At 35.7% G+C, this 23,399-nt stretch overlaps 1 protein-coding gene across 1 annotated transcript; it reads right to left on the reverse strand.

The window, feature by feature from the left end:
• Positions 1-14,660: 14,660 nt before the first annotated feature.
• LOC123819856 (U6 snRNA-associated Sm-like protein LSm6) lies at positions 14,661-15,888 on the reverse strand. The gene is made up of 2 exons (XM_045840471.1): positions 15,633-15,888; positions 14,661-14,719 (listed from the first exon to the last, which is right to left on the reverse strand). The coding sequence occupies exons 1-2, from the start codon at positions 15,886-15,888 to the stop codon at positions 14,661-14,663; spliced, it is 315 nt and encodes a 104-aa protein (XP_045696427.1).
• Between the last annotated feature and the right edge of the window lie 7,511 nt (positions 15,889-23,399).

Below are 23,399 nucleotides of genomic sequence, written 5' to 3' on the forward strand. Positions count from 1 at the left end.
TTTATAAAATATTTACATTAAATATACATATGAGTATGTTCATTATAGTAGTGAAATGGAGAAAAAATTGGAGGCAAACTAAATCTTCACTACACTTGTAGTGTTTTGGGACAGTAGGTTTTAATTTTAATGTGATCAAATTTATTAATCTTTTCCTTTATATTTTGCCTTTAATGCCTTGTTGATGAAATCCTTTCATACTCTGAGTTCATAAACATAGTAGACATTTTCTTCTAAGACTTCTAAAGTTGTGCTTCACAATTTTAGGTCTTTAGCTACTTGAAGTTCATTTACTTGGGCATCACATGAGGTGAGGTTCGAGTCATATTATTTTCCACTAGGAGGACCATGTGGGGGGGGTGGGGATCCAGGACTCTAGGCACCACCATCCATGAGTCCAGGAGTCACTGAGGCCCTGGTTCCACTTAAGGGCTGGTTTGTACTCCTGCTACTCATAGGTCCTTTTTTGAGCTTGACACCTTACAGGAGGAAGCCATGGCTACTTCTGGTCTCTATGGGACTCAAAGGCTATCACTGATGAAGCCACTTCAGAGCTATATGGGGTTAATCTTTGTGTTTGGGTTTATCTTTCATTTTCTGTTTCTTAGCAGCATCTTTCAATGTCCTATGCTTGGACTGTGCTTACAGTACAAGTGTCCCTAATAAAAGATTTTAACTCTGTGGAATCTAAAAGGTGCAATATCTACCAATCCTATAAATCCAAATAATTCAATTGAAGCTGAGACTGAAACTTGTTACATCGTCTAGAAAAGCTCAAAAGATCTTTCCTCATTCTATCACGGTCATGCATTTGAATTCTAAGACCAATTATCCCTCTACCTAGATCAAAGAGTTGTCAAGCCTAGAAAAGTGTGCTTCAAATTTATCAACCCTAAGGTTCTTGTTAGGAATTTTACCACAATTTTTAAAAACATCCGTGTGAATCTTCTTTAGCATTCTGTGTGTGTGTGTGTGTGTGTGTGTGTGTGTGTGTGTGTGTGTTATTTTGTCAGGAAGAAGAATAAATCATAGTGCTCAACCATCACAACTATCCCATGACATCTTTGCCATAGGTGATGAAGTGGCAAGGACGTCCACCCATAGAGAAGAATTTACAGTTACTCACTGTAAACTGAAGACAGAGTGCCTGGTGCCAAGTTACAAGGATTAAAAGCATATCCTCCATTGTACAATGTTGCAGCCCTCATTACTATGATAGCATGTGAAACTGCTTTGTAAATGATAAAGAGTACTCCCACCTTGTACTAGATTCTCCATCAGGGTTCAAACATCTTTTTTTTTTTCAATATGCCCAATGGAAAGTTTTAGGCATCCATTCTCCAAAAGCCTGTCTTTGTCTTTGTGCCTCTCTCTCTCTCTCTCTCTCTCTCTCTCTCTCTCTCTCTCATACAAACACACATATACTATCCTATCCTAAATGTTCACATCTCAGGAATCTTAAAAAGATTCTATTTCACCATTGTCATTACATTGTTGGTAACTTTATAACTTTGGGCAGATAATCTCAATAATGATTCTGCCCATTTTTGTTGATTTCATGCTATTCATTCTAATTTGTAACATGCCTATATTCATTTGAAGAAAGGAGATGCATCCAGTTTGTTCAACTTCTGTGTCTCTTCTTACATCAAGATGGCAGGCATTAGTGTAAATCCTTATCAGCATGTATCACAAGCTGGAATCTTTGGAAATGCAAAAGTCATTTTGTAAATTTATACTAATTGAATTTTTCTGTTTCTAAAAAGTGTCAACTATATATATAGATTATTTTTTACTCTCTTTTGAGACAAATTCCATTTTGGATTAATAACCTCAAAGCATATGGCAGCTTCATAAATTCTTAGAGCTAAGTAGCAGGTACTCTGCAAAGCATTTTACAAACATTACTTTTTTATTCCTCATAGTAAGCCTATGTTAAAAGTATTATCATCATTAACCCTAATTTATGAGTGACAAAATTAAGATTTAGAGAGATTAAATAACTTACCCGAAGTTACCCAGTAAGAACAAAGATTTTAACTTCTCTGACCACACACTCCATGCTTAATCAGTCCTACTGTCCATAAACCCAATGCCAGGCATTGCAGAAAACTCAGACTCACTCCTTATTTATATCACCAAAACAGCACTATCACCTCCTCACTATATTTTAAAATGCTACAATGCATTCACTCATTTTTTCATTCACTCATTCATTCCCTTATTCACTCTGTAAGCATTGTTCCAGATACTAGGTATACGTTTTGCACATGCAAAGTCCCTACTCTAGTGGAACATAAAGTCCACTCCATATTCAAGGGCTCTTAGTGTCTGCACACGTGGCTTCTCACAGAGTGAGACAGAGTGCTAGAGTTAGAGAGCCATTGTAGGGCAGAAAGTCCACAGTGTGTGCTACAGAAAACAGCAAATACTGCTTATGAAGAATAACCTTTCCCCTATTTCTATTTGGATCAAAGTTCACAGAACCCAACTTATCTGTTACATAAATTTTCACAAGAACTATTCTCAAATATGTCCTATGATGTGAGTTAGTCACATATGCATCTTGTGGTTCTGTCTAAACTCACCCTTTAAAAAACGCATATTATGATTCTTCAAATATCTTCTGTGGCTGTGATTAAAATCTTAAAGATCACTATCATAGATATGGATAGGATTTCTTTCCTGTTAGTGCTGTACTCTTCATTTGCCCTTCATGAGCTTAACAATGCTCCACATTCAGCAAATAGGCTTCACAAAGCATGCAATTAGAAATAAAGTCAATGTCTTCACAAATGGAGATTTATTTTCTCATGACAATAGAGTTTTTAAAGTTGCACTCTCCAAGTGGCAAAACCTGAAGGGGCATCACTTGTAAGTTCATGAGTTAAGACTTCAGAATTGCCACCTCGGCAACTTCCATGCCCCATTAAATGTGCACACTCAAAAATTCTGGGTTTACCCTTATTTCATTTATTTCGGGTTGATTAGCTTTGCAATTATGCCATATAGTTCTTAGGCTTTGCTCTGAAAGAGTACTCATCTACTTACCACCACTTAAAAAGTCTTACTTCCAGTATAATAGCCTTTTCGGTTAGTTTCAATTGGCAAGAACAGACAATATCTCACAGCACCATTTAACACAAACTCAGTCTGTGAGTACACCGAGGAACAAGCAATCCTCTCAGTTTGCAGTTAATGAATCAAAGTTTAAGACGACAAATTGGCTCGCTGAGGCAAAATAGTTAATTAACTTTTAGTCAGAAATATTCATCCTCTTCTCCCGGCATAAACAAGTCTCATAAACTCTATTTACTTATTCAAGTGCTTTCTCCTCTTCTACATCCCTAGGCATCACTCAGAGCTCTTAATATATCATGTCAGAGTAGCTTCAAATTTTTAATCCAATTTTTATGTTTTTAGTCTCCAAGAAATAAAATGTATCTCTTCATCATTAATTTAGGTATTGTAAACACTGTAGTATAAATTCAACTTAAAAAAGAGAAAGAAAAACCACCAACATTAAATTCTGTAGCCTCCATGACTTTGGGTGCCAATTGAATCAGACTTTGTGTTCCTTAAAGTAAACACATTAATTCCAAATGTTGAGTTAGCTCAGCCTGTTTAGCCTGTCAGGTAAGGCTTTACACTAATATTGTAGCAGTCACTGGTGTGTCCAATTAGCAAAGAAGTTTAATGGTTACCATTCCAAACCTTTTTGCCTCTGGTACTTTATAGATGCACCATTTCCTTTGAACATCATTTTAAATATTAGCTAAAAAGAGAACTATATCAACAGCTTTGATAAGTATATACCTGAACAGCCATTACATCATATACTCCCTAACCACTATTTCAAAGTCACCTTTTGCTAATTTTTCCCCAATTATCAACATTCTTCTAGAGAGAACACTCTAAGTTTCACTAAGAGTGGCAATCTATTATCTTCTGTCACTGGCCCGTGTTTTATAAAGGAAGACTGTCTGGTACAGTGAATGCTCACATTTAAAAGCTACTGACACTAAATGCAGCTTACATTTTGTTCTTTGCAGTATTGCCACAAAGTTTACTCTTTTCTAGCTCTGAGCCAGATTTCTTAAACCTGAAGTCATCATCATTTTATGAGATGATTTTTCCAAAAGCAAATTACAGATTTGTGAATTAAGTAAGTGTTGAGCCAGAACTGGTGCTTGTTTTTGGAAGTGACTCCTATAAGTGTAAATAAAAAGTCAGGTTAATGCCTTCTTGTAGACATGTAGGGATACACATAGTGTACTACAGAAGGAAACCCTCAACTAAAAATAAATTATGTTCCAAAAGTTTATTTGTAGATTGACATAGTTTCCCGTAAGTTAAACACTTTTAATTTATGTAAATATTTACCTTAATGTATGTCAAACATATTTTTTCATGAAACTAATCCTGAACAAGATCGAAATTGTTTAGTTCAACAAAGCCGTTTTGGACAAGGCATCAGGTGAGATTCTAAAAGCCAGGAGTATTAAGATAAATAAGACACAGTGCTGTCCTCAAGGATTTACAAGGTAATGAGACAGAATTTATCTTTATGGAAAATCCATTCAAATCTTTACCTTGGAAGTCTAAGCATGTATCACCCTTCACTCTACTGGTGGGCTCCTCATACCCCTCCCACTACTACCTGGAGCAAAGGCTTGGTGTGTGTAATTCAATGTTGGTGTTAAGTGCATAGGGTGTTAGCGAAGCAAGAGGAGTACTCATTCAAGATGGAGAGGATGACAGGGAGTATAAATGCATACCTCAGCTGCATTATGAAGAGTTTGTTAAACCACTGCTTTATGAAAGCTGTGGGATTCAAACCAGTAGCATCAACATCACCTGGTAACTTGATGGAAATACAAATTATTGGCTATCACCTCAGAACCTCTGGGGCAGGGAGTCAATAATCTCAGTTTTAATAAACCCTCAAGGTGATTCTGATGCACACTAAGGTTTGAAAGCCACTGTATCAAGGCAAGTTTTTAGGCAACACAGCAAAAGGGGGGAAGAAATGATTTTTCATGGAATAAATTATGTAAGCAAACACCTGGAGTAGTTGTAGTAGCTCTTCCAGGTACTTTGAATATTGGTTGTTAACAACTCACAGCTGCACTCTTCCCCTAAGAATCATTTTCTGCCTAAGAGAGGCAGCTCACCTGGGAATGCTTGGAAGGCTATGCCCTTTCCAAAAGTGGCCACAGTCGGTGATGGACTGACATGAAGATATAACATACAGTCCCCTTACCTCTAAACAGAAAAACTTCATGCTCCATAGCTCCTCATAGGACCAGCTGAACTCACATCTTGGCTTGGCTTCTTGCCCTGCCATATTCTGCTTCCCTCCCTCCATTCCAGATTTCTCCTGAGAGCAGTAAATCACTGGCACAAGAATCCCCATCTCAGGCTGTTTGTAGGGAACCCAACCCAGGATGGTGGTATACAGTATAACAATGCATGGAGAGTTGCAGTAGGTTTGTACTGATGGAACATAAAGTGTAAGTAACAGAATGGTGAGAAGAGACGCTGAAAGGGTGGTAGAAGCCAATTTATGATATACTTTGGACAACAATCTATAAAAGTATCAAAATTCACTCATTCATCCACACACACACACACAGATGAAACCACCATACATATAGCGTATTGACATGGGTGGGGAGAAAAAAATCAGACTACTACCTTGGAAAGTCCCTTCTCTATTTACCATAAATAATAATTTACATCCCACCTCTCACCAGGCACCAGAATTAAGAAGACTCCTATATCCAAACCACAAAACTCAGAGGCTGTGTGATCATTTAGAGATGGAGATTCTTAGAGATCTGGAAGGAAAAGAAGGACTGGCAAAGTGACGAGCTCAGGTAACCCTCTAAGTGATTAAAACATGTAAGAAAAAGACACTTGGATGAGGAGAAATGATGGGGACCAAAGGAATACGATTCAATAAGGGGCATCATAGATTTCCCTTCTTTATCTTTTTCGGCCTCTTTCCTTGACTCAGGGTACTCTTGCTAGTGCAAACTCCTAGGGCCACATTTGCAAACCAGCAGAGTTCAATGGTTGCATACATTCTTATATTCCAAGAGCTTCTGCTTTCCTTTTATCTAAAAGGATTTTTCTAACCAGGATCTCTTTTCAGTTTGGGAACCTGGTCAACACTCTAAGCTTGCTCCCTTCTCCTGTCATTCAAGTAAGCAGACATATAAAGAGGATTTCTTAGATTTTTTCTTGTTAGCACAATAGAAAAAATAGACCAGGGAGATACATGAGGTAATTTTCAAACATTTTGAATGTTTGAAAATTACCTCAATTACCCCCACCAGCATCCATTCCCTCTTCTTACAGCAGCAATCCTCAGTTACCTGCTAAGGGTCCATGCTGCTGCCACTCTCAATTCATTTGACATGAAAGAGTATCTATCACTAGTTCCACCAATGAATGGTCTGTTTCCCATCACATTGTATCCTGAAAACATGAATGGCTGGAGAGTCTACGGCTATCAACTGCACCGCACGGATAGAGAGAACCATGGCAGCACGAGAGGTGGAGTAAGACATTGCTTGATCCCTGAATTTAGCAGTATCTGAAGCCAAGTCTACCCTGTATTTTTCAGTATTATAAAGTATTAAATTCCATTTTTTGCTTTAAACCACCTTTAAGAAGTTTTTCTATCCCTTTAAATATAGAATCCTATCTAACATAAAATGTTTTATATTTTTAAGAAAGTGAATATGAATGAACCTAATCTTTCTCTGGGCTTCACTCTTTTGTTGAAAAACCTTTAAATGTCGTCATCTTCTTTCTATCATTTATACACAATATCCCCAAAATGGGGTGTTGTGTCATATAAAATGTAAAAGGAAGATGTTCCATGGTCACAAAAATGTGGAAAGTATTTATTTCAATGAAGTTTAATTGGTTTCTTTACTGCAGGACTTCTCAGAGGCTTTAACATATGATTTACGTGCTGAACCCCTGAGGGAGAGTCAGGATATGCCTAACTCCCCCAGTGTGTTTGCATGTGGAAATCTTACTCTCATTGAGTAATTATGGGATAAGATTATGTGAAGTATATTCAGAAAATGTGGATCCAGCTAGAATTTCAGACCTTTTTCTATTCCTCACTGCTTAGTATTGAGTGTTCTTTTGATTGTCCTTCCTGAAACTTTTGATCATTCCATCTGTTGAGCCTCAGAAAGGCTCCATCTAGAACAAGTTTGGAGAACAAGGTGAAGGAGAATGCTAACCAAAGAAAAGGTATATGTATGTGTACTTCCCACCACCCCAACATGGGACAATGTTTCATCACCATTGAACAGGTAGTAGGTCTTCAATGTAATATGGACATTTTATTAACATTGCTTCATGTGATGTACATGTCTTTAACTTAACATGAATAAATTATCCACAAAAACTTCTAAAATACATTAACTTAAAAACCTCTACTCAGAATATGAAAACTGCCACACCAGTTAATTATCTGGAATATATCTGAGCAGAAGGAATTTTAGAAGTCAGTTTTATGGTTTTGGTTACACCTTCTAAAATGTTTCTGGTGGTTTTTTTAATGTTTTAAAAGTCTGACAGCTACTTCTGAAAATTAAATACTACTTGTCAGTAAGCTACAGTTAACTCATTTAAATAAATATGTAATTTGTTCCTTTATAAAACAGTTGAAAGCATTTGCTGACATCTGAGTAAAAAGGAAAACTGGGTAATCTGGGGAAGGGAAGGGTCAAATATTACAAGCCATCTCATCTCCAGCTCTCTGAGTGTAATAGAGGGATTGGTCACAAGAGGGCACATTGCTTTGGGTCTATAGTAAAAGGGACCAAAATGCAAATGATTCCTTTTACCACCTGAGTTAGTGAAAAGAGGTCACAATATGAAAATCTGATTCCTCTGTGTGGTCTTTTGCATTTACTTTAAAAAAGGCATATCATCTAGAGCTTCTCTCTGAACCCTACACCTCCAGGCATTAAGCAATTTCCTTACTGTGGATAACATGAAATTCAGACATTTTCTTCCAAGAGTTTCTGGATCAAAACAATGCCTCTCCTAACAGTTCCCTGATGTAGTTTTTTTGGGCACTTTTTCCCAGCCCTTGGTACTTCCAATAGTCTGTTTATACATTCCACAGGTTACACACACATACACACACAATCAACTTCTGGTCAGGAAAACAGAAACCACTGTAACAGTTCAAAATTAAATTAAATTAAATCAAAAGATTTAATACAGGGAACTGGTTGTAATAGGTGCAGGATGAACTAAAAGAGGAAAAAGAGAGCTCTGAGGTAGCCCAGAGTGAATGTGGTTACCATTCTAAGGCTAGAAAAAGAAAAGAAAGAGGTGGAGCTACAAGAACCTATAAGCTTGGGCCAGGAGCCTATGGAGTTGGTGCTCAGGCCTCTGAGGAACAGCCACACCATTGGCTGTGCTGGTATCTCTCAATGGGTCTGAAGACATTGGTTCTTAGAGTGTTGAAAGTCATTAGTGGTTAGAACCAATTTTTGCTGCTAGAGCTACCCCGCCCCACTGTCTCACCCTGTGGGAACACATTAATAGGAAGAGAAGGGCCCTTGTCTCCTCCCACTTTCCAGTCTCTCTGTAGTCCCTCCATTGGAAGACCCTAAAAGAAAGCCCCCTTGGCAAAGGAGTCGAAAATGCAGTCAAAAGAAAGGCAGGCAATATCACAGAAGACACTTAGGAGAGTTGACTTGGAGCTAAGAGAAAATAGGTAAGTAGCCATTCCTACATCAAACTTCCTCTCTCTTTCATAGCTACTCTTCACCCTCCTGTTCCAAATACAAACAAAGGAATAGAAGTTAATATCATTCTAGCCTCCCCTAAGAAACAAACATCAAATGACTTGTCATAGCCATGACTACTTCCCTTTAAAAAAGGTGACTGACTTGGACAAGTGGTAGAAACTTACTGACAGTTTCCTCTTACAGGATACCAACATCTACCTGGGAAGGTAGGATTAAGTATACAAATAGACTACCTGAATAAAGGGCTTAGCACAATGCTTCTCTTGTGATAGACACCCAATAAGTATTAGCTGACTTCCTTTTTTCCCCCTTATTCCTCATCCTTCCTTGTGGAATGAAAGCCTTCATACCAAAATACTAGAATTTCAGGCATCAGTTAATACCTGTGAGATCACTGGGAGGGAAATGTTTCTGTTTACCTAGAGAGGCTTTACATGTCCAGTAGGTGAGATTCTCAAGAGTTCAAGGAAAAGATACACAAATGCCTCTCAGGCTAAATTTATTGTAAGGATACATGGGAAACAGAAAGGGAGGTCTTAAAAGAACAATGCCCTGCTCAGGAATGTGTGGTAGACTCCATAAGAAACTAGAAAAACCTGCCTAATTTGCTAGGGACAAGAACTTTGGGGATCTACTTTTTCTTTACTTAACTGGCACTTGTATTTCCCCAAAATCGTGGATTTGAATGGGTCTTTTTACCCTACTAGGTATGAAGCATTGCTGATAAGCAGAAGCATTGCTACTGAGCAAGTCATCTAAAAGATTATTGGCCTCTCAAACCCAGCCCACATGTGGTTGATTCAGCTAATATGCACCTTTCCCTGCACAGCTGCTGTGCTAAAGTAGAAAGGTTCAGACTGGTCTGTAAAAAGCCTTCTCCTAATTCATTCACCTCAGAGCAAAAGGCTATCTGGGTATTTTCCCATAAATCAGGCATTGTGTTACACACAAGAAATGCCTTCTATCCTATTTCTAGGATAGAAGATACCTTGTTTTTCACCCATGTTATTACATGGTTCTCAGAAGTGGGGAACAAAGGAAAGGAGAAACTACACCTAGATCTTTAAACTGAAGAGTGAAATGAATGTGATATTATTAACAGAAATAGGGAAAACAGTGATAGGGCTTGCTTGTGGTGAATTAGTTGTAGAAAAGTTGAAGAAGTTGCTTGTGAAGTGTCTGGATATAAGTGGAGCACCCAAACACACGAAATAGATGTAACAGCTTAAAATCAGAGAATGAATGAGAGGTTTTGCTGCTTTATTTTACTTTTAGTATAATAACTTCTAAACTTTTTGGTACCATAGATCACTTTGAGCATCTAATGATAGCTATGCACATTCAGAAATAAAAATCTACATATGCATATACCACTAAAATCATATGTATATATGATTTATATATGTATATATTTCTAGATTTTCAGAACTCCAGCTAAAGTTGCACTGCCCCACCTCACCTAGTAAAAAAATATAAAAAAGAGAAAAGTTTGAGCACTGAATCTGTACTGCATTAGAAATTGATCTTTCCTCCTCTTGTAGTTCATCTTCCTCACCTCAGACAAGCTAAAATTTTATGTGTGCCAAATAGCTTCTTACCTAGCAATGCTTTTAAGAGATAATGAGAAACAAAGCAGGGCAATTCAATGATAAGAGTTCCTAACCATTGCCAGCAAGAAAATGACCCAAGGTGTTCATTTTCTCAATTACTGTAATGTTGATTTTCTTTTTGGATGGGCAAGTGCTCCTGAGAAAACCTCAAGGCAAATTGTATCTATACTGGCATATACAGTTCACCCGAAGCCTAGAGGCAGCAGCTAGCAATTATATTCCACTGATTAATGTGCAATCCTAAATTTACAGGCTTGATGGTCCAAAGAGGCTCCCTGCTATGTGAGATAATGAATAGGAAATTGTCAGAATAATTAGCCTAGTCAGACTTCACATGTATACCTTTAAGATATTAAAAAAAAAAATGCCTGTCCTTTAACAGAATCAGAGATTTAAAAATGGGATGTGAAGAAGGAATGCTGTAGTCAAAATATTCCTTTGTGCCATTTTTGCTTCATTCAGTTCACTGACCATATTGTCTGTAGGAAATACAGTGCTGCACCTCTCAGATTCACCTTTAGAGTACCAGCCACTAGACGTGCTACTGTGTCTGCAATCAACCCTCTCCAGAATTTGGTCTCAGCAAGAAGCAGCTGTCTTGCCCAAGGTCAGCCTATCCACCCAGGAAGAAAGCGGGGCAGCACACATTCAATGACTAGTCAATGCCAGATTATAAAGGCCTGGCCCACCTTATAAGAACAAGACACAAATCAGAAGGGCCAACCCATCTTCAAATCTCCCTAGAGGTTGACTAAAGCTTTAGTTGAGACCACATTACAGACCACCTTCTCCCTCTGTCAACTCCTAGTTCTCTCCCTGAGGACACTCTTCATAAACTTTCTACATACTAATTGTTAACTGAATCTTCTTACCAGAGACTCTAACTCACAGTAGTGTCAAAATCACACATCAGTGTCAGGATTACAATAAAGAAATGACCTTGAACCAAGGAATAGTCTATTTAATTCAGCTTAATTAATATTTTTTGTATGCCTCCTGTGTACAAGTTTGAAACTATGCCAAAGTAGGTTTCTTCTTGAGATTTTCCCTTTAAAAAATTTGTATTGTTGTTTGGTTTACTCTGGTTTCGTCTTGTGAATCAAACATACATAAACTCTAATGTCTAAGGTGATTCTTCTGAGTAAATTCACCTTCTTTTTTAAATTATCTCATAAACTAAAAAAAATACAAGCTTTAAAAAGTGCCCCAAAAGAAAAACTGTTTATATAAAAGTCAATATTTTATGTTACATTTGAAATACATAATTATGTGTATAGCTTGACTACAAAAATTCAAATAGATCAGAAAAAGGCATGAAAGGACTTTATAGGTCACCTATAAAGATGACATGTGATGTCAATATCACTATGTATTATCACTACCGTGAAGGACACCAAAATTTCTATTAACTATAAAGACCACAAGTGATGAACTGAATGAATTACCCATGGTAAAAGATGATCCTCTTTTCAAGTGTTATACGAATATAGTTTAAAATGATGGAGATTGACCCTGTCTTAAGCAAATCTGGTATTAAAAATGGAGACTACTATAAAAAAGAGAAGAATGATTTTTTAAAAAGAATTCAGTCAGGTTGTTTTTAACATTCATGAAAAATATGTCCCAAATGTTAAAATATATTTATACAGAATTCAATATTTTATCAGCATATCTTACAGATATGTTTCAACATTGAAATCCCCTTTTTGTTCCTATCTTCTGTAAATATTATAAATCATTATCACTGTTTTTATTTTTTATATTGTGATATTATAATTTGTAAAAATAAACATATATTTGGTCTTGATCCCCTTTTCTGGCACAATGCTCCTAAAATCCTTCAAATTTCATAAATGATGAGTGCGATAAAGGTATCTCTTGTTACGTTAATGAGGTGACTTTTGGAAGGCACCTAAAGAAGGGGCTGGTTCCCAGGACAACCACACACATTAGTGTTCAGTCCCACACTCCTGAACTCCTGGGAGAAGAAAAGCATCTGGAGGATGACTCAATTACTGTTATTGTTATATGTTATGAACAAGTAACCAATATGAACAAGTAACCAATAGTTTAATCAATCATGCCCAGGTAATAAAGCTCCCATTAAAAGCCAAAAAGATGGGGTTCAGAGAGTTTCCGAGTTGATGATCATGTAAACATTTGGGGAGAATGATATGCTTTGAGAGAATATGGAAGCTCAGAGCCCCTTCTTCCACGGATTGCCCTATGCATCTTTTTGTTTCTATATTATATTCTTTTGTAATAACTAGTAATCCAGTAAGAAAAACATTTCTCTGAGCTCTAGACAACTAATTGACCCCAAAGAGAAGGTCATGGGAACGTAATGATTTATAGTCAGTAGGTCAAGGAGTACAAGTAACAACCTAGGCTTGGGAGTGGTGTCTGAAGTGTATATGTGGGTTGGGAGTTGGGGGACAGTTTTATAGCACTGAAGCCTTAACCTGTCGAATGTGATACTACCTACAGTTAGATACTGTCAGAATTGAGCTGGATTCTCAGACACCCTGATGGTGTTGGAAAATTGCTTGGTGGTATGTGAGGAGGCAACTCCCTCTCCCACAGAAACACATACTGGAATTGGGTCCAAGAACTCAAAAGATAAACTTAGATATAAGACTCACCCTTCTGCCTCTTAGTAGTGTGACCTTACAACAACCATTTACCCATTCAAAGCCTTAATTTGTTCTTCTGTAAAATGGAGTTGGAAATAGCTAGCTGAGACCTATTGAGATGACTAATAAGAAATATATAAGAAAATGTCTCACAGTCCTCAATGGTTATTGTTTGTTTTCTGTAATGTAAAATGTTTGATGAAATTTTTCTTACAGAGATTTAAAAAGGAATATGTCCAAATGATTTAGGACACATTCATATCCCTTTAGCTTACATGGCTACATATATTTTAACCTGAAGAGAGTATTTTTAAATAACATTTTTTACTCAGTAGTTATAAATAATAACTAATGTCCTAATACAGAACAACTCATTATTCCCCCCCAAAATGTCCTAAAATAAAGGGAACTGCTTCCATATTAAGAATATCTACATCTCTATCCAAATACATAATGTTCTTTTTACATTTTGATCCTAAAAAACATTAAAAAAAGAGAAAGAAAGACTCATGCTAGCTGAGTATCTCAATTGGAGCATTTTCCCAATATGCCAAGGTTGTAGATTCTATCCCCAGCCAGAGCACATACAAGAAGTAACCAATGAAGCCATGGATGAGTGTAAGAGCAAGTTGATGTCTCTGTCTCTGTCTGTCTGTCTGTCTCTCTCTCTCTCCTTCTCTCTCTCTCTTTCTATCTCGCTCTCTCTCTTTCTCCCTTCCTCCCCACCAAATCAATAAAATAAAATATTGTTAAAAAGGACTCATGAGATGAGACAACAACTTTGCTAAGTACCCAAGCATTTTGTAATATAAGAATCTAGCAATGGTAACAGGTCTCAAATCTTCCTAGAAGGGTCTCTGTACTGTGTTTAGTAAATAATTTTGACTACTGGGATCATTGGCTTTAAAGCTGAATTTGATGAAAAGCCTCAGGCACAATTTTAACAGTGTCCCAAACCACTGTAATTAGGCAATTAATGCTTAATGATATAGAGGAAGAGTACAGCTCTATCCTACATAAAATTGAAAGACAGGCATTGCTTGAATTGTTGAGATCATGGAGGCATGTGTTTTCCACTGTCAGCATTGCAGAATTTTTTGTTGTTTTTGTATTTTAACATATAGCAGCAAAAATATATTTAATCTAAAGGCATTCAGTCAACACTTAGAAGCAAAATGTACAAATGGAAAAGGACACACTTTGATATTCATGGGTATTGGGAAGTTTAGTTGAGTGTATAGCATATTTATGTGTTTAGTGAACTCTTCTTTACTTAGCCCTGTTTCATGTATGACACTAGGATTAAGTATGTTTTGGAGTGCTATAGTTTTAACACTTTTCCAGGTTAGGATTTTTCTTCTTTATAGAAGTCAATATTTCTGTAAAAGGAATTTTGGGAAGTGGTTTCTTGATTCAAATTTAACTTCCATAATAACCTATATTGTGACATTTTGAAATGTTTAATTACATAGACATTCACCCACTACCATGCACTCTGTGAGGTGCCAGAACCATGGAAATGACACCACGTATGAGCAAGAGACATTCTCTCCAATGGTGCTGGCAATGGTTATGTATGTGTGTGTGTGTGACTACAACCCTCTATACAACTAGCTCATATGAAATTAAGGTTCTTCTTTTGTAAGGTTGATGTGAAATGACTTTTCATGGATGAATTGTTCTTCTGAAAAGTGATATCAAACAGAGTCAGTAATTCATATAAAGATGATTTTTAAAAGACCAGGAACTGCTCTTGTCATGAGAACTCTGATTTGGAAGCAGAATTGAAACTAATTCTGGCTTCAAATCTACTCAAGGGTTAGGTGGTTAACTATATATTAACAGGATGAAAATATGAGCAGAAATGAAGTCAAGGTGATAGTAAATCACAAAGTACTGTTAATTAGTTACATACATAAAACATATAATTTACTAAAAAACCCATAAAATTTAATAATATAAATATAAAGGAACAAAATAAATTTTTTAATACATTTGAGAACTTAGACATTCAAATAAAGGCCAAGAGGCCCAGGGTGGAATCTCAGCTCTCATTTACTAACTGTACATTTCAACAATTTATAAGCCTTTATCTCCTCACCCAAGAGTTTGACATGGTAATAACTGCCCTTTATTCAAAATACAGATTACTAATATGAAAGCCTTTTATGAATTATAAATGCCATACAAATGTGAGGAAGTAAATTGGCTGCCATTAGGGGCACCTTCTTATAAACCACATATATTTACTTTTTTTGATATCTCTACAATGTTTTAATTATCATTTGTATCATTTTAGGTGAGTAAGTAAAGAAATCAAACTAAATGACATTGCTTGAAACTTAAGTTAAAAATTGTGTAGTGAGGAACAAAGATTTTCTTTTTGTAAATTTTTTGCATTCTGCACACTGACATAGAGGTGAAAGAAAATGACTGAAACTTAAATATGAAAGAATGTTTTACAATTAAATCCACATTGTATCTATTTATCTTACATGTCAGTGCAAAAATCAACAACTATTATGAAATAGGATAAATTATATCAAAAAGAAACAAAAACCTCATGAAAGTATATCCAAGTATGAAAAGTATTGTACTTGTAGTGTCTTCACATCCTTTTCTTCTGTGTACTATGTGGAACATATTGTTTCCTTGGATAAATGCATCCCCATACTTATTCTTCAGTTGCTCATTTACATATTCTTCCCTGCGCTCCAAGATGATGAGTATATTCATGTAGCTATGCAGGCAAGCCAGGACCCCTTGCGAACCCACTCCAGAATTTAATGCTACCACAATTGGTAGTCCAATGATTTGCATTAAGTCACTGGGAGTTTGCTTCCACAGACTCATTTTAACAATCCTGATCAGAAATTTGGGAGGCAGGAAACTTGAGTTCTAATCTCAGCTCTGCTACTTAATTAGCTGTGTGCCTTGGATAACTCATCATTTACTTCTCAAGGTGCCAAGTTCCTCATCTTGTGGCTGAGATCTGGAATCCCCACCCTAGGTGACTCACAAGCTCAAACTTAGCTGACAATGGTATGAAACTGAAACCCACACATGCTTACTTTAAAATAGTATAAAGTTCCCAGATGCATAAGTCATCTTATGAATTTGCTCACCCTAAGTTGTGGTGAGCCAAAATTCAGATGGTATTGACTGTGCCTGATGAGAAAATATGTTGAATCTGAAAAATATGAGTAAAATCAAGAAATTCCAATCTGAACCTATTTCAAGACATGAAGTAGAAAATAAATTCCTGAATTAAGGACATGCCCTTAGATACAGAAAAGTACACCAAAGAGTAAATATAGTGCTTCCTTCTGTAATCCAAGTTCGTTTTGTTGTTGTTCAGGTGGAGTTCCAGGTGTTTATTATCTAATGGGGAGCTAGAAGGACATACATGGAAATATATCCTATGGCTATATGCTTCTTGGGCATCATTCTAATGCCAATACCCAACTCCCTAGAGAATCTGTTTATTCCCATTAACTATATTTTGCCAAACTAGTTTTGAATTAAAAGACTGCTTTGTTTTCTTGAAATGACTAGGAAAAGTAAATTTAAGTGTATATATTCCAGTGTGGAAACCAAAGTACTGATCACACCATCCCTGACATTCAGACCCCTTTCAAACAGAGCTGTAAAATAGTTTTATATGATGTCAAGGCTCAAACTCAAGATTAAAAACTGAATTGTTCTTGCCCTGGCCATGGTTCAGTTGTATAAAGTATCATCTGTACACCAAAAGGTTGCAGGTTCCATTCCCAATCAGGGCACATATGGGAAGCCACTAATCAATGTTTCTCTCTCTCCCTCTGCTTCCCTCCCTTCCTCTCCCTCTAAAAATCAATAAACATATCCTCGGGTGAGGATTTTAACAAATTGTGTTATCCTTTACATGACTGTCTCAGGTAACTGAATACCCAAACAGCAGTTCATTACCTAAAATCTATGGTCTTCAGGGGAGGAAGTATGTCGAGAATTTTCCAAAATCATGTGTATCATATTTGTAAATATGAACATTTTTCTGGGGAGAGGATCTGTATCTGTCACTAGCCCCTCAAGATGATCCAAGACACAAAAATTAAGAACTACTACCTTAAGCTAAATAAGAGTGAGAATTTGAGGTCTGTCAAAACTCCTGTAAAAAATGCATTTTTATGTTTTTTATCCTATAAAGGGCAAGTTGATAAATAATCAGCAAAAGACAATCTTCCTTCATGTAATTTTTAAAATTTGCTTGGCTCTTTAATTTCAAGTGATAATGAAAAATTTTGTATTAAACTGAAATAACCAGTAGTTTTTGAGCCAGTGTATACACAATCTGGGCTCTAACTCATAAAATTGCTCAACTAAGCTCTTACTTGTTGGCACAAAAAGGAAAATGAATGTGAGGGTATTTTTCATACCATTTTTAGGATTAAAAGATTTTTTAAATGATTTCTCTGATTGATGCATACTAACATTTTAATGATTTTTTAAAACTATAAGCTCCTTGCTTACCTAGCAAAGAAAGCATGACTATAATGAAAAATTCCAATTAATAAAGAAAGCTGTCTCCATTGCTTCAGCTTAACACTGCAAAAAAGCATTTGTGAACTAAAGTTAAAACAAAATTTTCGTGAACAGCAGCAAATAAAGTCATTTTAGATTACAAAAAATGTTTCTCGTCCTTTTGAGGCATTTCCTTCCTTGCCTGTACATGAAACTTTATAGAACCTGAAAATTATTATAACTAAAGCCTATAAGTTTTAAGCATATATATATTTTTTCAAATTAAATATAAGAAAAAGTAGCTCTAAATTTAATGTTTGTCTTCAGAGTGACAGACTGCTATAGCAATGGTAGCAATAACATTGATGCAGTACTTTCATTTAGGGAATTCTTTTTTTAAAATTTTATATTTATTCCACTTTTATTAGTATGATAATATAACTTATCTTTCCTTCCCCCACTATTTTTTACCATGTCAGTATCTTTATAACTACTCTCACCAATTACCAATCTATGTTTCACAATATTAACAGAGTGATCATTCAAAATGTATGTTCATGATGAGGGGCACATTTAAAATCATTCAGTGCCCCCTATTAATTTTAGGACAATATTTTAGACTTTAACATTAACTAGTTAAAAAAATAGTTTTTCAATATTTTGAAAAAATCTTGTCTACCTTCCCAAGTTCTTCTTTCACTGTTCCTCCAACACACTTTTCAAAATAATTATATTTTGTTTCCTTAATTATATTATACTTGGCCTCACTTCTCTGCCTTTGCACAAGCTGATCCCGCTGCCTAAAATTTCTTTCTCAAATAAAAGAAATTGATAAAATCACCATTTTACAATTTCTAATAAAAAAATTTATTCAAGCAATGGTCATCAATGGATATTAAAACCATTAGGCATAAGGTTGACCAGAAACAATACACTTTCACCACCTCAATTTACTAATATACTAAAAGTGAGACAACCAGTAATTATTTGATTCCTGATGGGATGTAACATGAATTACTTTGCACTGCTTATGAAGAATTATCTAAAAAAATCCTTTAGTTCTAACTTTCAGTTTATAGAAATAGGTTTGTAAATTTAAAAAATCATAAGAACTATTGATTCAGATTTAGATAGTAGATATCTTAGGTTGTGTTCCCCCCAAAAGAAGACATTGAGACAAAGTTTATGGGTTTTTGTAGGATATCATTTGCAGAAAAATAAGAGAGCAAAATAAAAAATGGAAGAGAAGGAAGCTGCCAATAGGAGTATTATTAAGCAGGTCATTGCTGCAGGAAACGGCAGTTCGATCTCACTAAGAAACTGAAAAACAGTAGACTACATCTTAGAATTATCTCAAAGGTTAGGAAGTTGAATCATTTATCCATTCTCGTCGATCATTGGTTGAAGGCTGTTAGAGGCAGTGGAAAGCTACTGATAGGGAGAGACAAGAAAGCCCAAAACCAGTCACAGTTGCTTTCTTCTTTTTTCCTTTTTTTAAAATTGTTTTTCTATTAAGTCATGCCAGTTTCACCTTCTTTGCCCTCCTCCAACCCATCATACTCCCACTCCCACAGTCAATCCCCACACTGTTGTCCATGTCCATGGGTCATTCATACATGTTCTTTGACTAGTCCCTTCACCTTCTTTCCACCATTGTCTCCCCACTCCTCCCCTCTGGTCACTGTCAATCTATTACATGTTTCCATGCCTGTGGTTCTGTTTTGTTCATTAGATTCCTCTTATAGATGAGATCATATAGTATTTGTCTTTCACTGACTGGCTTATTTTTCTTAGCATGATATTCTCCAGTTCTATCCATGCTGTCACAAAAGGTAGTTTCTTCTTTCTTTTTGATGCATAGTATTCCATTGTGTAAATGTACCACAGTTTTTTGGTCTGCTCATTTACTGATGGGCCCTAAGGTGGTTTCTAGCACTTGGCTATTGTAAATGGCACTGCTATGGACATAGGGGTGCATAAGTTCTCTTGAACTGGTGGTTCAGGATACTTAGTGTATATTCCCAGCAATGGAATTGCAGGGTCAAAGACATTTCCATTTTTTTGTTTTTTGAGGAAATTTCATACTGTTTTTCACGGTGGCTGCACTAATCTGCATTCCCACCAACAATTCACTAGGGTTCCCTTTTCTCCACATCCTCATCAGCACTTGTTGTTTGTTGATTTATTAATGATGGCCATTCTGACAGATGTGAGGTGATAGCTCAGTGTGATTTTAATTTGCATCTGTCTGATGGCTAGTGATGTTGAGCATTTTTTCATGTGTCTATGGACCCACTGTATGTCCTCCTTGGAGAGTGTCTATTCAAGTCCTTTGTCCATTTTTTAATTGGATTATTTAACTACCTAGTGTGGAGTCATGTGAGTTCTTTATATATTTTGGAGATCAAACCCTTATCCAATGTATCACTGGCAAATATGTTTTCCCATACAGTCAGTCCCTTTTCATTTTGATGACAGTTTCTCTAGCCATGCAGAAGCTTTTTAATTTGGTGCAGTCCCATTTGTTTTTCTTCATATTCCTTGCCCTAAGAGGTATATCAGCAAAAATATTGCTACATGGGATATCTATGTTTTCCTCTAGGACTTTTATGGCGTCATGACTTATATCTAAGTCTTTTATCCATTTTGAGTTTATTCTGGTGTATGGTGTAAGTTGATGGTCTAGTTTCATATTTTTTGCATGTACTAGTCCAGTTTTCCCAATGTTATTTATGGAAGAGTCTGTTTTTACTCCATTGTATGCTCGTCCCCGCTTTGTCAAACATTAATTGGCCAAAGAGACATGGGTTTACTTCTCAGCTCTTTATTCTGTTCCATTAGTCTATGTGTCTGTTCTTATGCCAGTAGCAGACTGTTTTGATTATAGTGGCCTTCTAATACAGTTTGATATCAGGTACTGTGATCCCTCTTGCTTTGTTCTTCTTTCTCAAAATTGCTGAGGCTACCCAGGTTCTTTTATCTTTTCATATAAATTTTTGAAATATTTGTTCTAGATCTGTGAGATGTGCCATTGGTATTTTTTAAGGTTTTTTAAATAACATTTTTTTAAAAGTTAACAAGTGCATATAATAGGAAACTGAAAAACACAAGAAGCAAAGAACAAAGTCATCCATAACCACAAGCAGTTTACAGTTTGACATGTCCTAACTCCCCTGTGTGTCTACATTACTAAGTTTCTATTTTTATGTAATTATAATGGTCAAGTTATGAATCATGTGTTTTCACACATCACAAGTATTTACCATTTCAAAGTCTCAAAACTAAATTTTATATTCCCAAAGTCACAAGTTCACTATACCAATTCAGTCTGAAAGAAAAATATGTAATCCTGCCTTTCTTGGTGACAAAATTTCATAAAGGACAAAAATAGCAACAGACCACTAGATAAGTATGTTGGCAAAGTTACAGTTAAAATACTGCATTCCCTTGATGTTCAAATAAAAATGAGACACAAAGCAACAGAGTATACAAAATATAATACTTCTAAGATAATTCATTATGATCTGTACTTTTAAAATATTAGCAAGGAGACAAGTTTTGACTGAAATACTTTACAATGTACTCCTGCAATACAACCAAAAGAGATGCATACAGATTGATGGTTATCATCACAATGTAACTATGAACACATCCACATACAACCCTCCCTCCATCCATCTTCCTGTCCCTCTCCTGCCAGCCCAATGAACAACTCTTGACATTCATTTCTCAGATGGTTTAACAATTCCATGTCCAAGATGCCTTTTACTAGGAATTGTGTTGGATCTATAGATTGCTTTGGGTAGTATGGACATTTTAATGATGTTAATTCTTTCAATCCATGAACATGGTATATGCTTCCATTTATTTGTATCTTCCTTAATTTCTTTCTTCACTGTTCTATAGTTTTCCAAGTACAGGTCTTTTACCTCCATGGTTAAATTTACTCCTACATACTTTATTTTTCTTGTTATAGTAAATGGGACATTTTTCCTAGGTTTTCTTTCTGTTACTTCATTGTTGGTGTACAAAAAAATGCCATCAATTCCTGAATATTGACTTTGTATCCCATTATTTTTCCAAACTTACTTATTAGGTTGAGTAGTTTTTTTGGTGGAGACTACAGGTTTTTCTATGTACGGTATCATGTCATCTGCAAATAATGACAGTCATTTACTTCTTCCTTTACAATTTGGATGCCTTTTATTTCTTTTTCTTGTCTGATCACTGTGGCTAGAACTTCTAGTACTATGTTCAATAAGAGTGGCAAAAGCAGACACCCTTGCCTTGTTCCTGATCTTATGGGGAACACTTTTAGTTTTTCCCCATTGAGTATGATGTTGGCTGTAGGTTTCTTATATATGTCTTTTATTATGTTGAGGTATGCTCTCTTTATTCCCACTTTATTGAATGTTTTTATCATAAATGGTCAGTGTACTTTTGCAACTGCTTTTTCAGCATCTATTGATATCATCATGTGATTTGTGTCCTTCATTTTGTTTATGTGGTGTATTATGTTTATTGGTTTGCAGATATTGTACCATCCTTATATCCCTGGGATGAATCCCACTTAACCATGATGTATGACCTTTTTAATGTATTGTTGAATCTGCATTGCCAATATCTTGTTGAGGATTTTAGCATGTGTGCTCATCAGAGATATTGGTCTGTAGTTTTCTTTCTTTGTTATGTTTTTTACCTGGTTTTGGACTTAGGATGATACTGGCCTTGTAAAAAGAGTTTGAAAGTCTTGAATTGTTTGAAATAGTTTGAAAAGGATAATAGCTAGCTCTGCTTTAAATATGTGATAAAATTTATCTGTGAAGCATCTGGTTCAGGGCTTTTGTGTGCCAGGAGTTTTTTTACTACTGCTTAAATTTCATTAGTTGTTATCAATCTATTCAGGCTTTCTGTTTCTTCTTAATTCAGTTTAGAAGATTGCATATTTCTAGAATTTTTTTCATTTCACCCAGATTGTCTAGTTTCTTGGTGTATAGTTGTTCATAATAATTTCTTACAATCCTTTGTATTTCTGTGATATCATTTGTAACTTCACCTCATTCATTTCTGATTTTATTTATTTGGGTCCTTTCTATATTTTCTTAATGAGTATGGTTAAAGGTTTGTCAATTTTGCTTATCTTTTTGAAGAACCAGCTCCTAGATTTACTGATCCTTTGAATCATTTCTTTAGTCTCTGTGTCATTTAATTTTGCTCTGGTATTGATTATTTCCTTCCTTCTACTTGCTCTTGGCTTTGTTTTTTTGTTTTTTCTCTAGTTCTTGTAGATGTAGGGTTAGATTATTTGAGATTTTCCTGTTCTTTAGATAGCCTGTATTGTTATGATATTCCACCTCAGGACTGCCTTCACTGTTTCCCATAGGTTTTGGGTTGTTGTGTGTTCATTTCCATTTATTTCCAGACACCTTGTGATTTCTTCTTTGATCTCCTTGTTAACTTATCATTATTTAATAACATGTTATTCAGTTTCCATGTATTTGATTGTTTTTTAGTTTTTTTCCTTGGAATTGGTTTCCAGTTTCAATCCATTGTGATTTATGCATATTCTTGATATGATTTTAATTTTTTTAATTTGTCGATGCTTGTTTTGTGTCCTACCATGTGGTCTATCTTTGAAAATATTCCAAGTGCATTAGAAAAAATGTATATTTTGCTTCTTTGGGGTGAAAAGTTCTTTATATAACAATTAAGATCTAGAGTGTTGTTCAATGCCACATTATCCTTTTTTCTTTTTTTGGAAGATCTATCCATTATTGACAGTAGGGTGTTAAAATCCCCTATGGTGGTTATTTTGCTGTCAACATCTTTCTTGAAGTCCTCCAAGATTTTCTGTATATTTTAGG

This window comes from Phyllostomus hastatus, unplaced genomic scaffold (genome assembly GCF_019186645.2).
Source record: "Phyllostomus hastatus isolate PE091 unplaced genomic scaffold, TTU_PhHast_1.1 phas_contig_34, whole genome shotgun sequence".
NCBI classification, from domain to species: Eukaryota; Metazoa; Chordata; class Mammalia; order Chiroptera; family Phyllostomidae; genus Phyllostomus; species Phyllostomus hastatus.

What these genes read in the sequence shown, in the direction of transcription:
- LOC123819856 (XM_045840471.1), bottom strand. Translation starts at nt 15,888, where the DNA reads ATGAGTCTGTGGAAGCAAACTCCCAGTGACTTAATGCAAATCATTGGA. An exon ending in AGGATGTGAAGACACTACAA is followed by an intron (nt 14,720 to 15,632) that starts GTACAATACTTT and finishes ATCACTTTTCAG; the next exon opens with AAGAACAATTCATCCATGAA.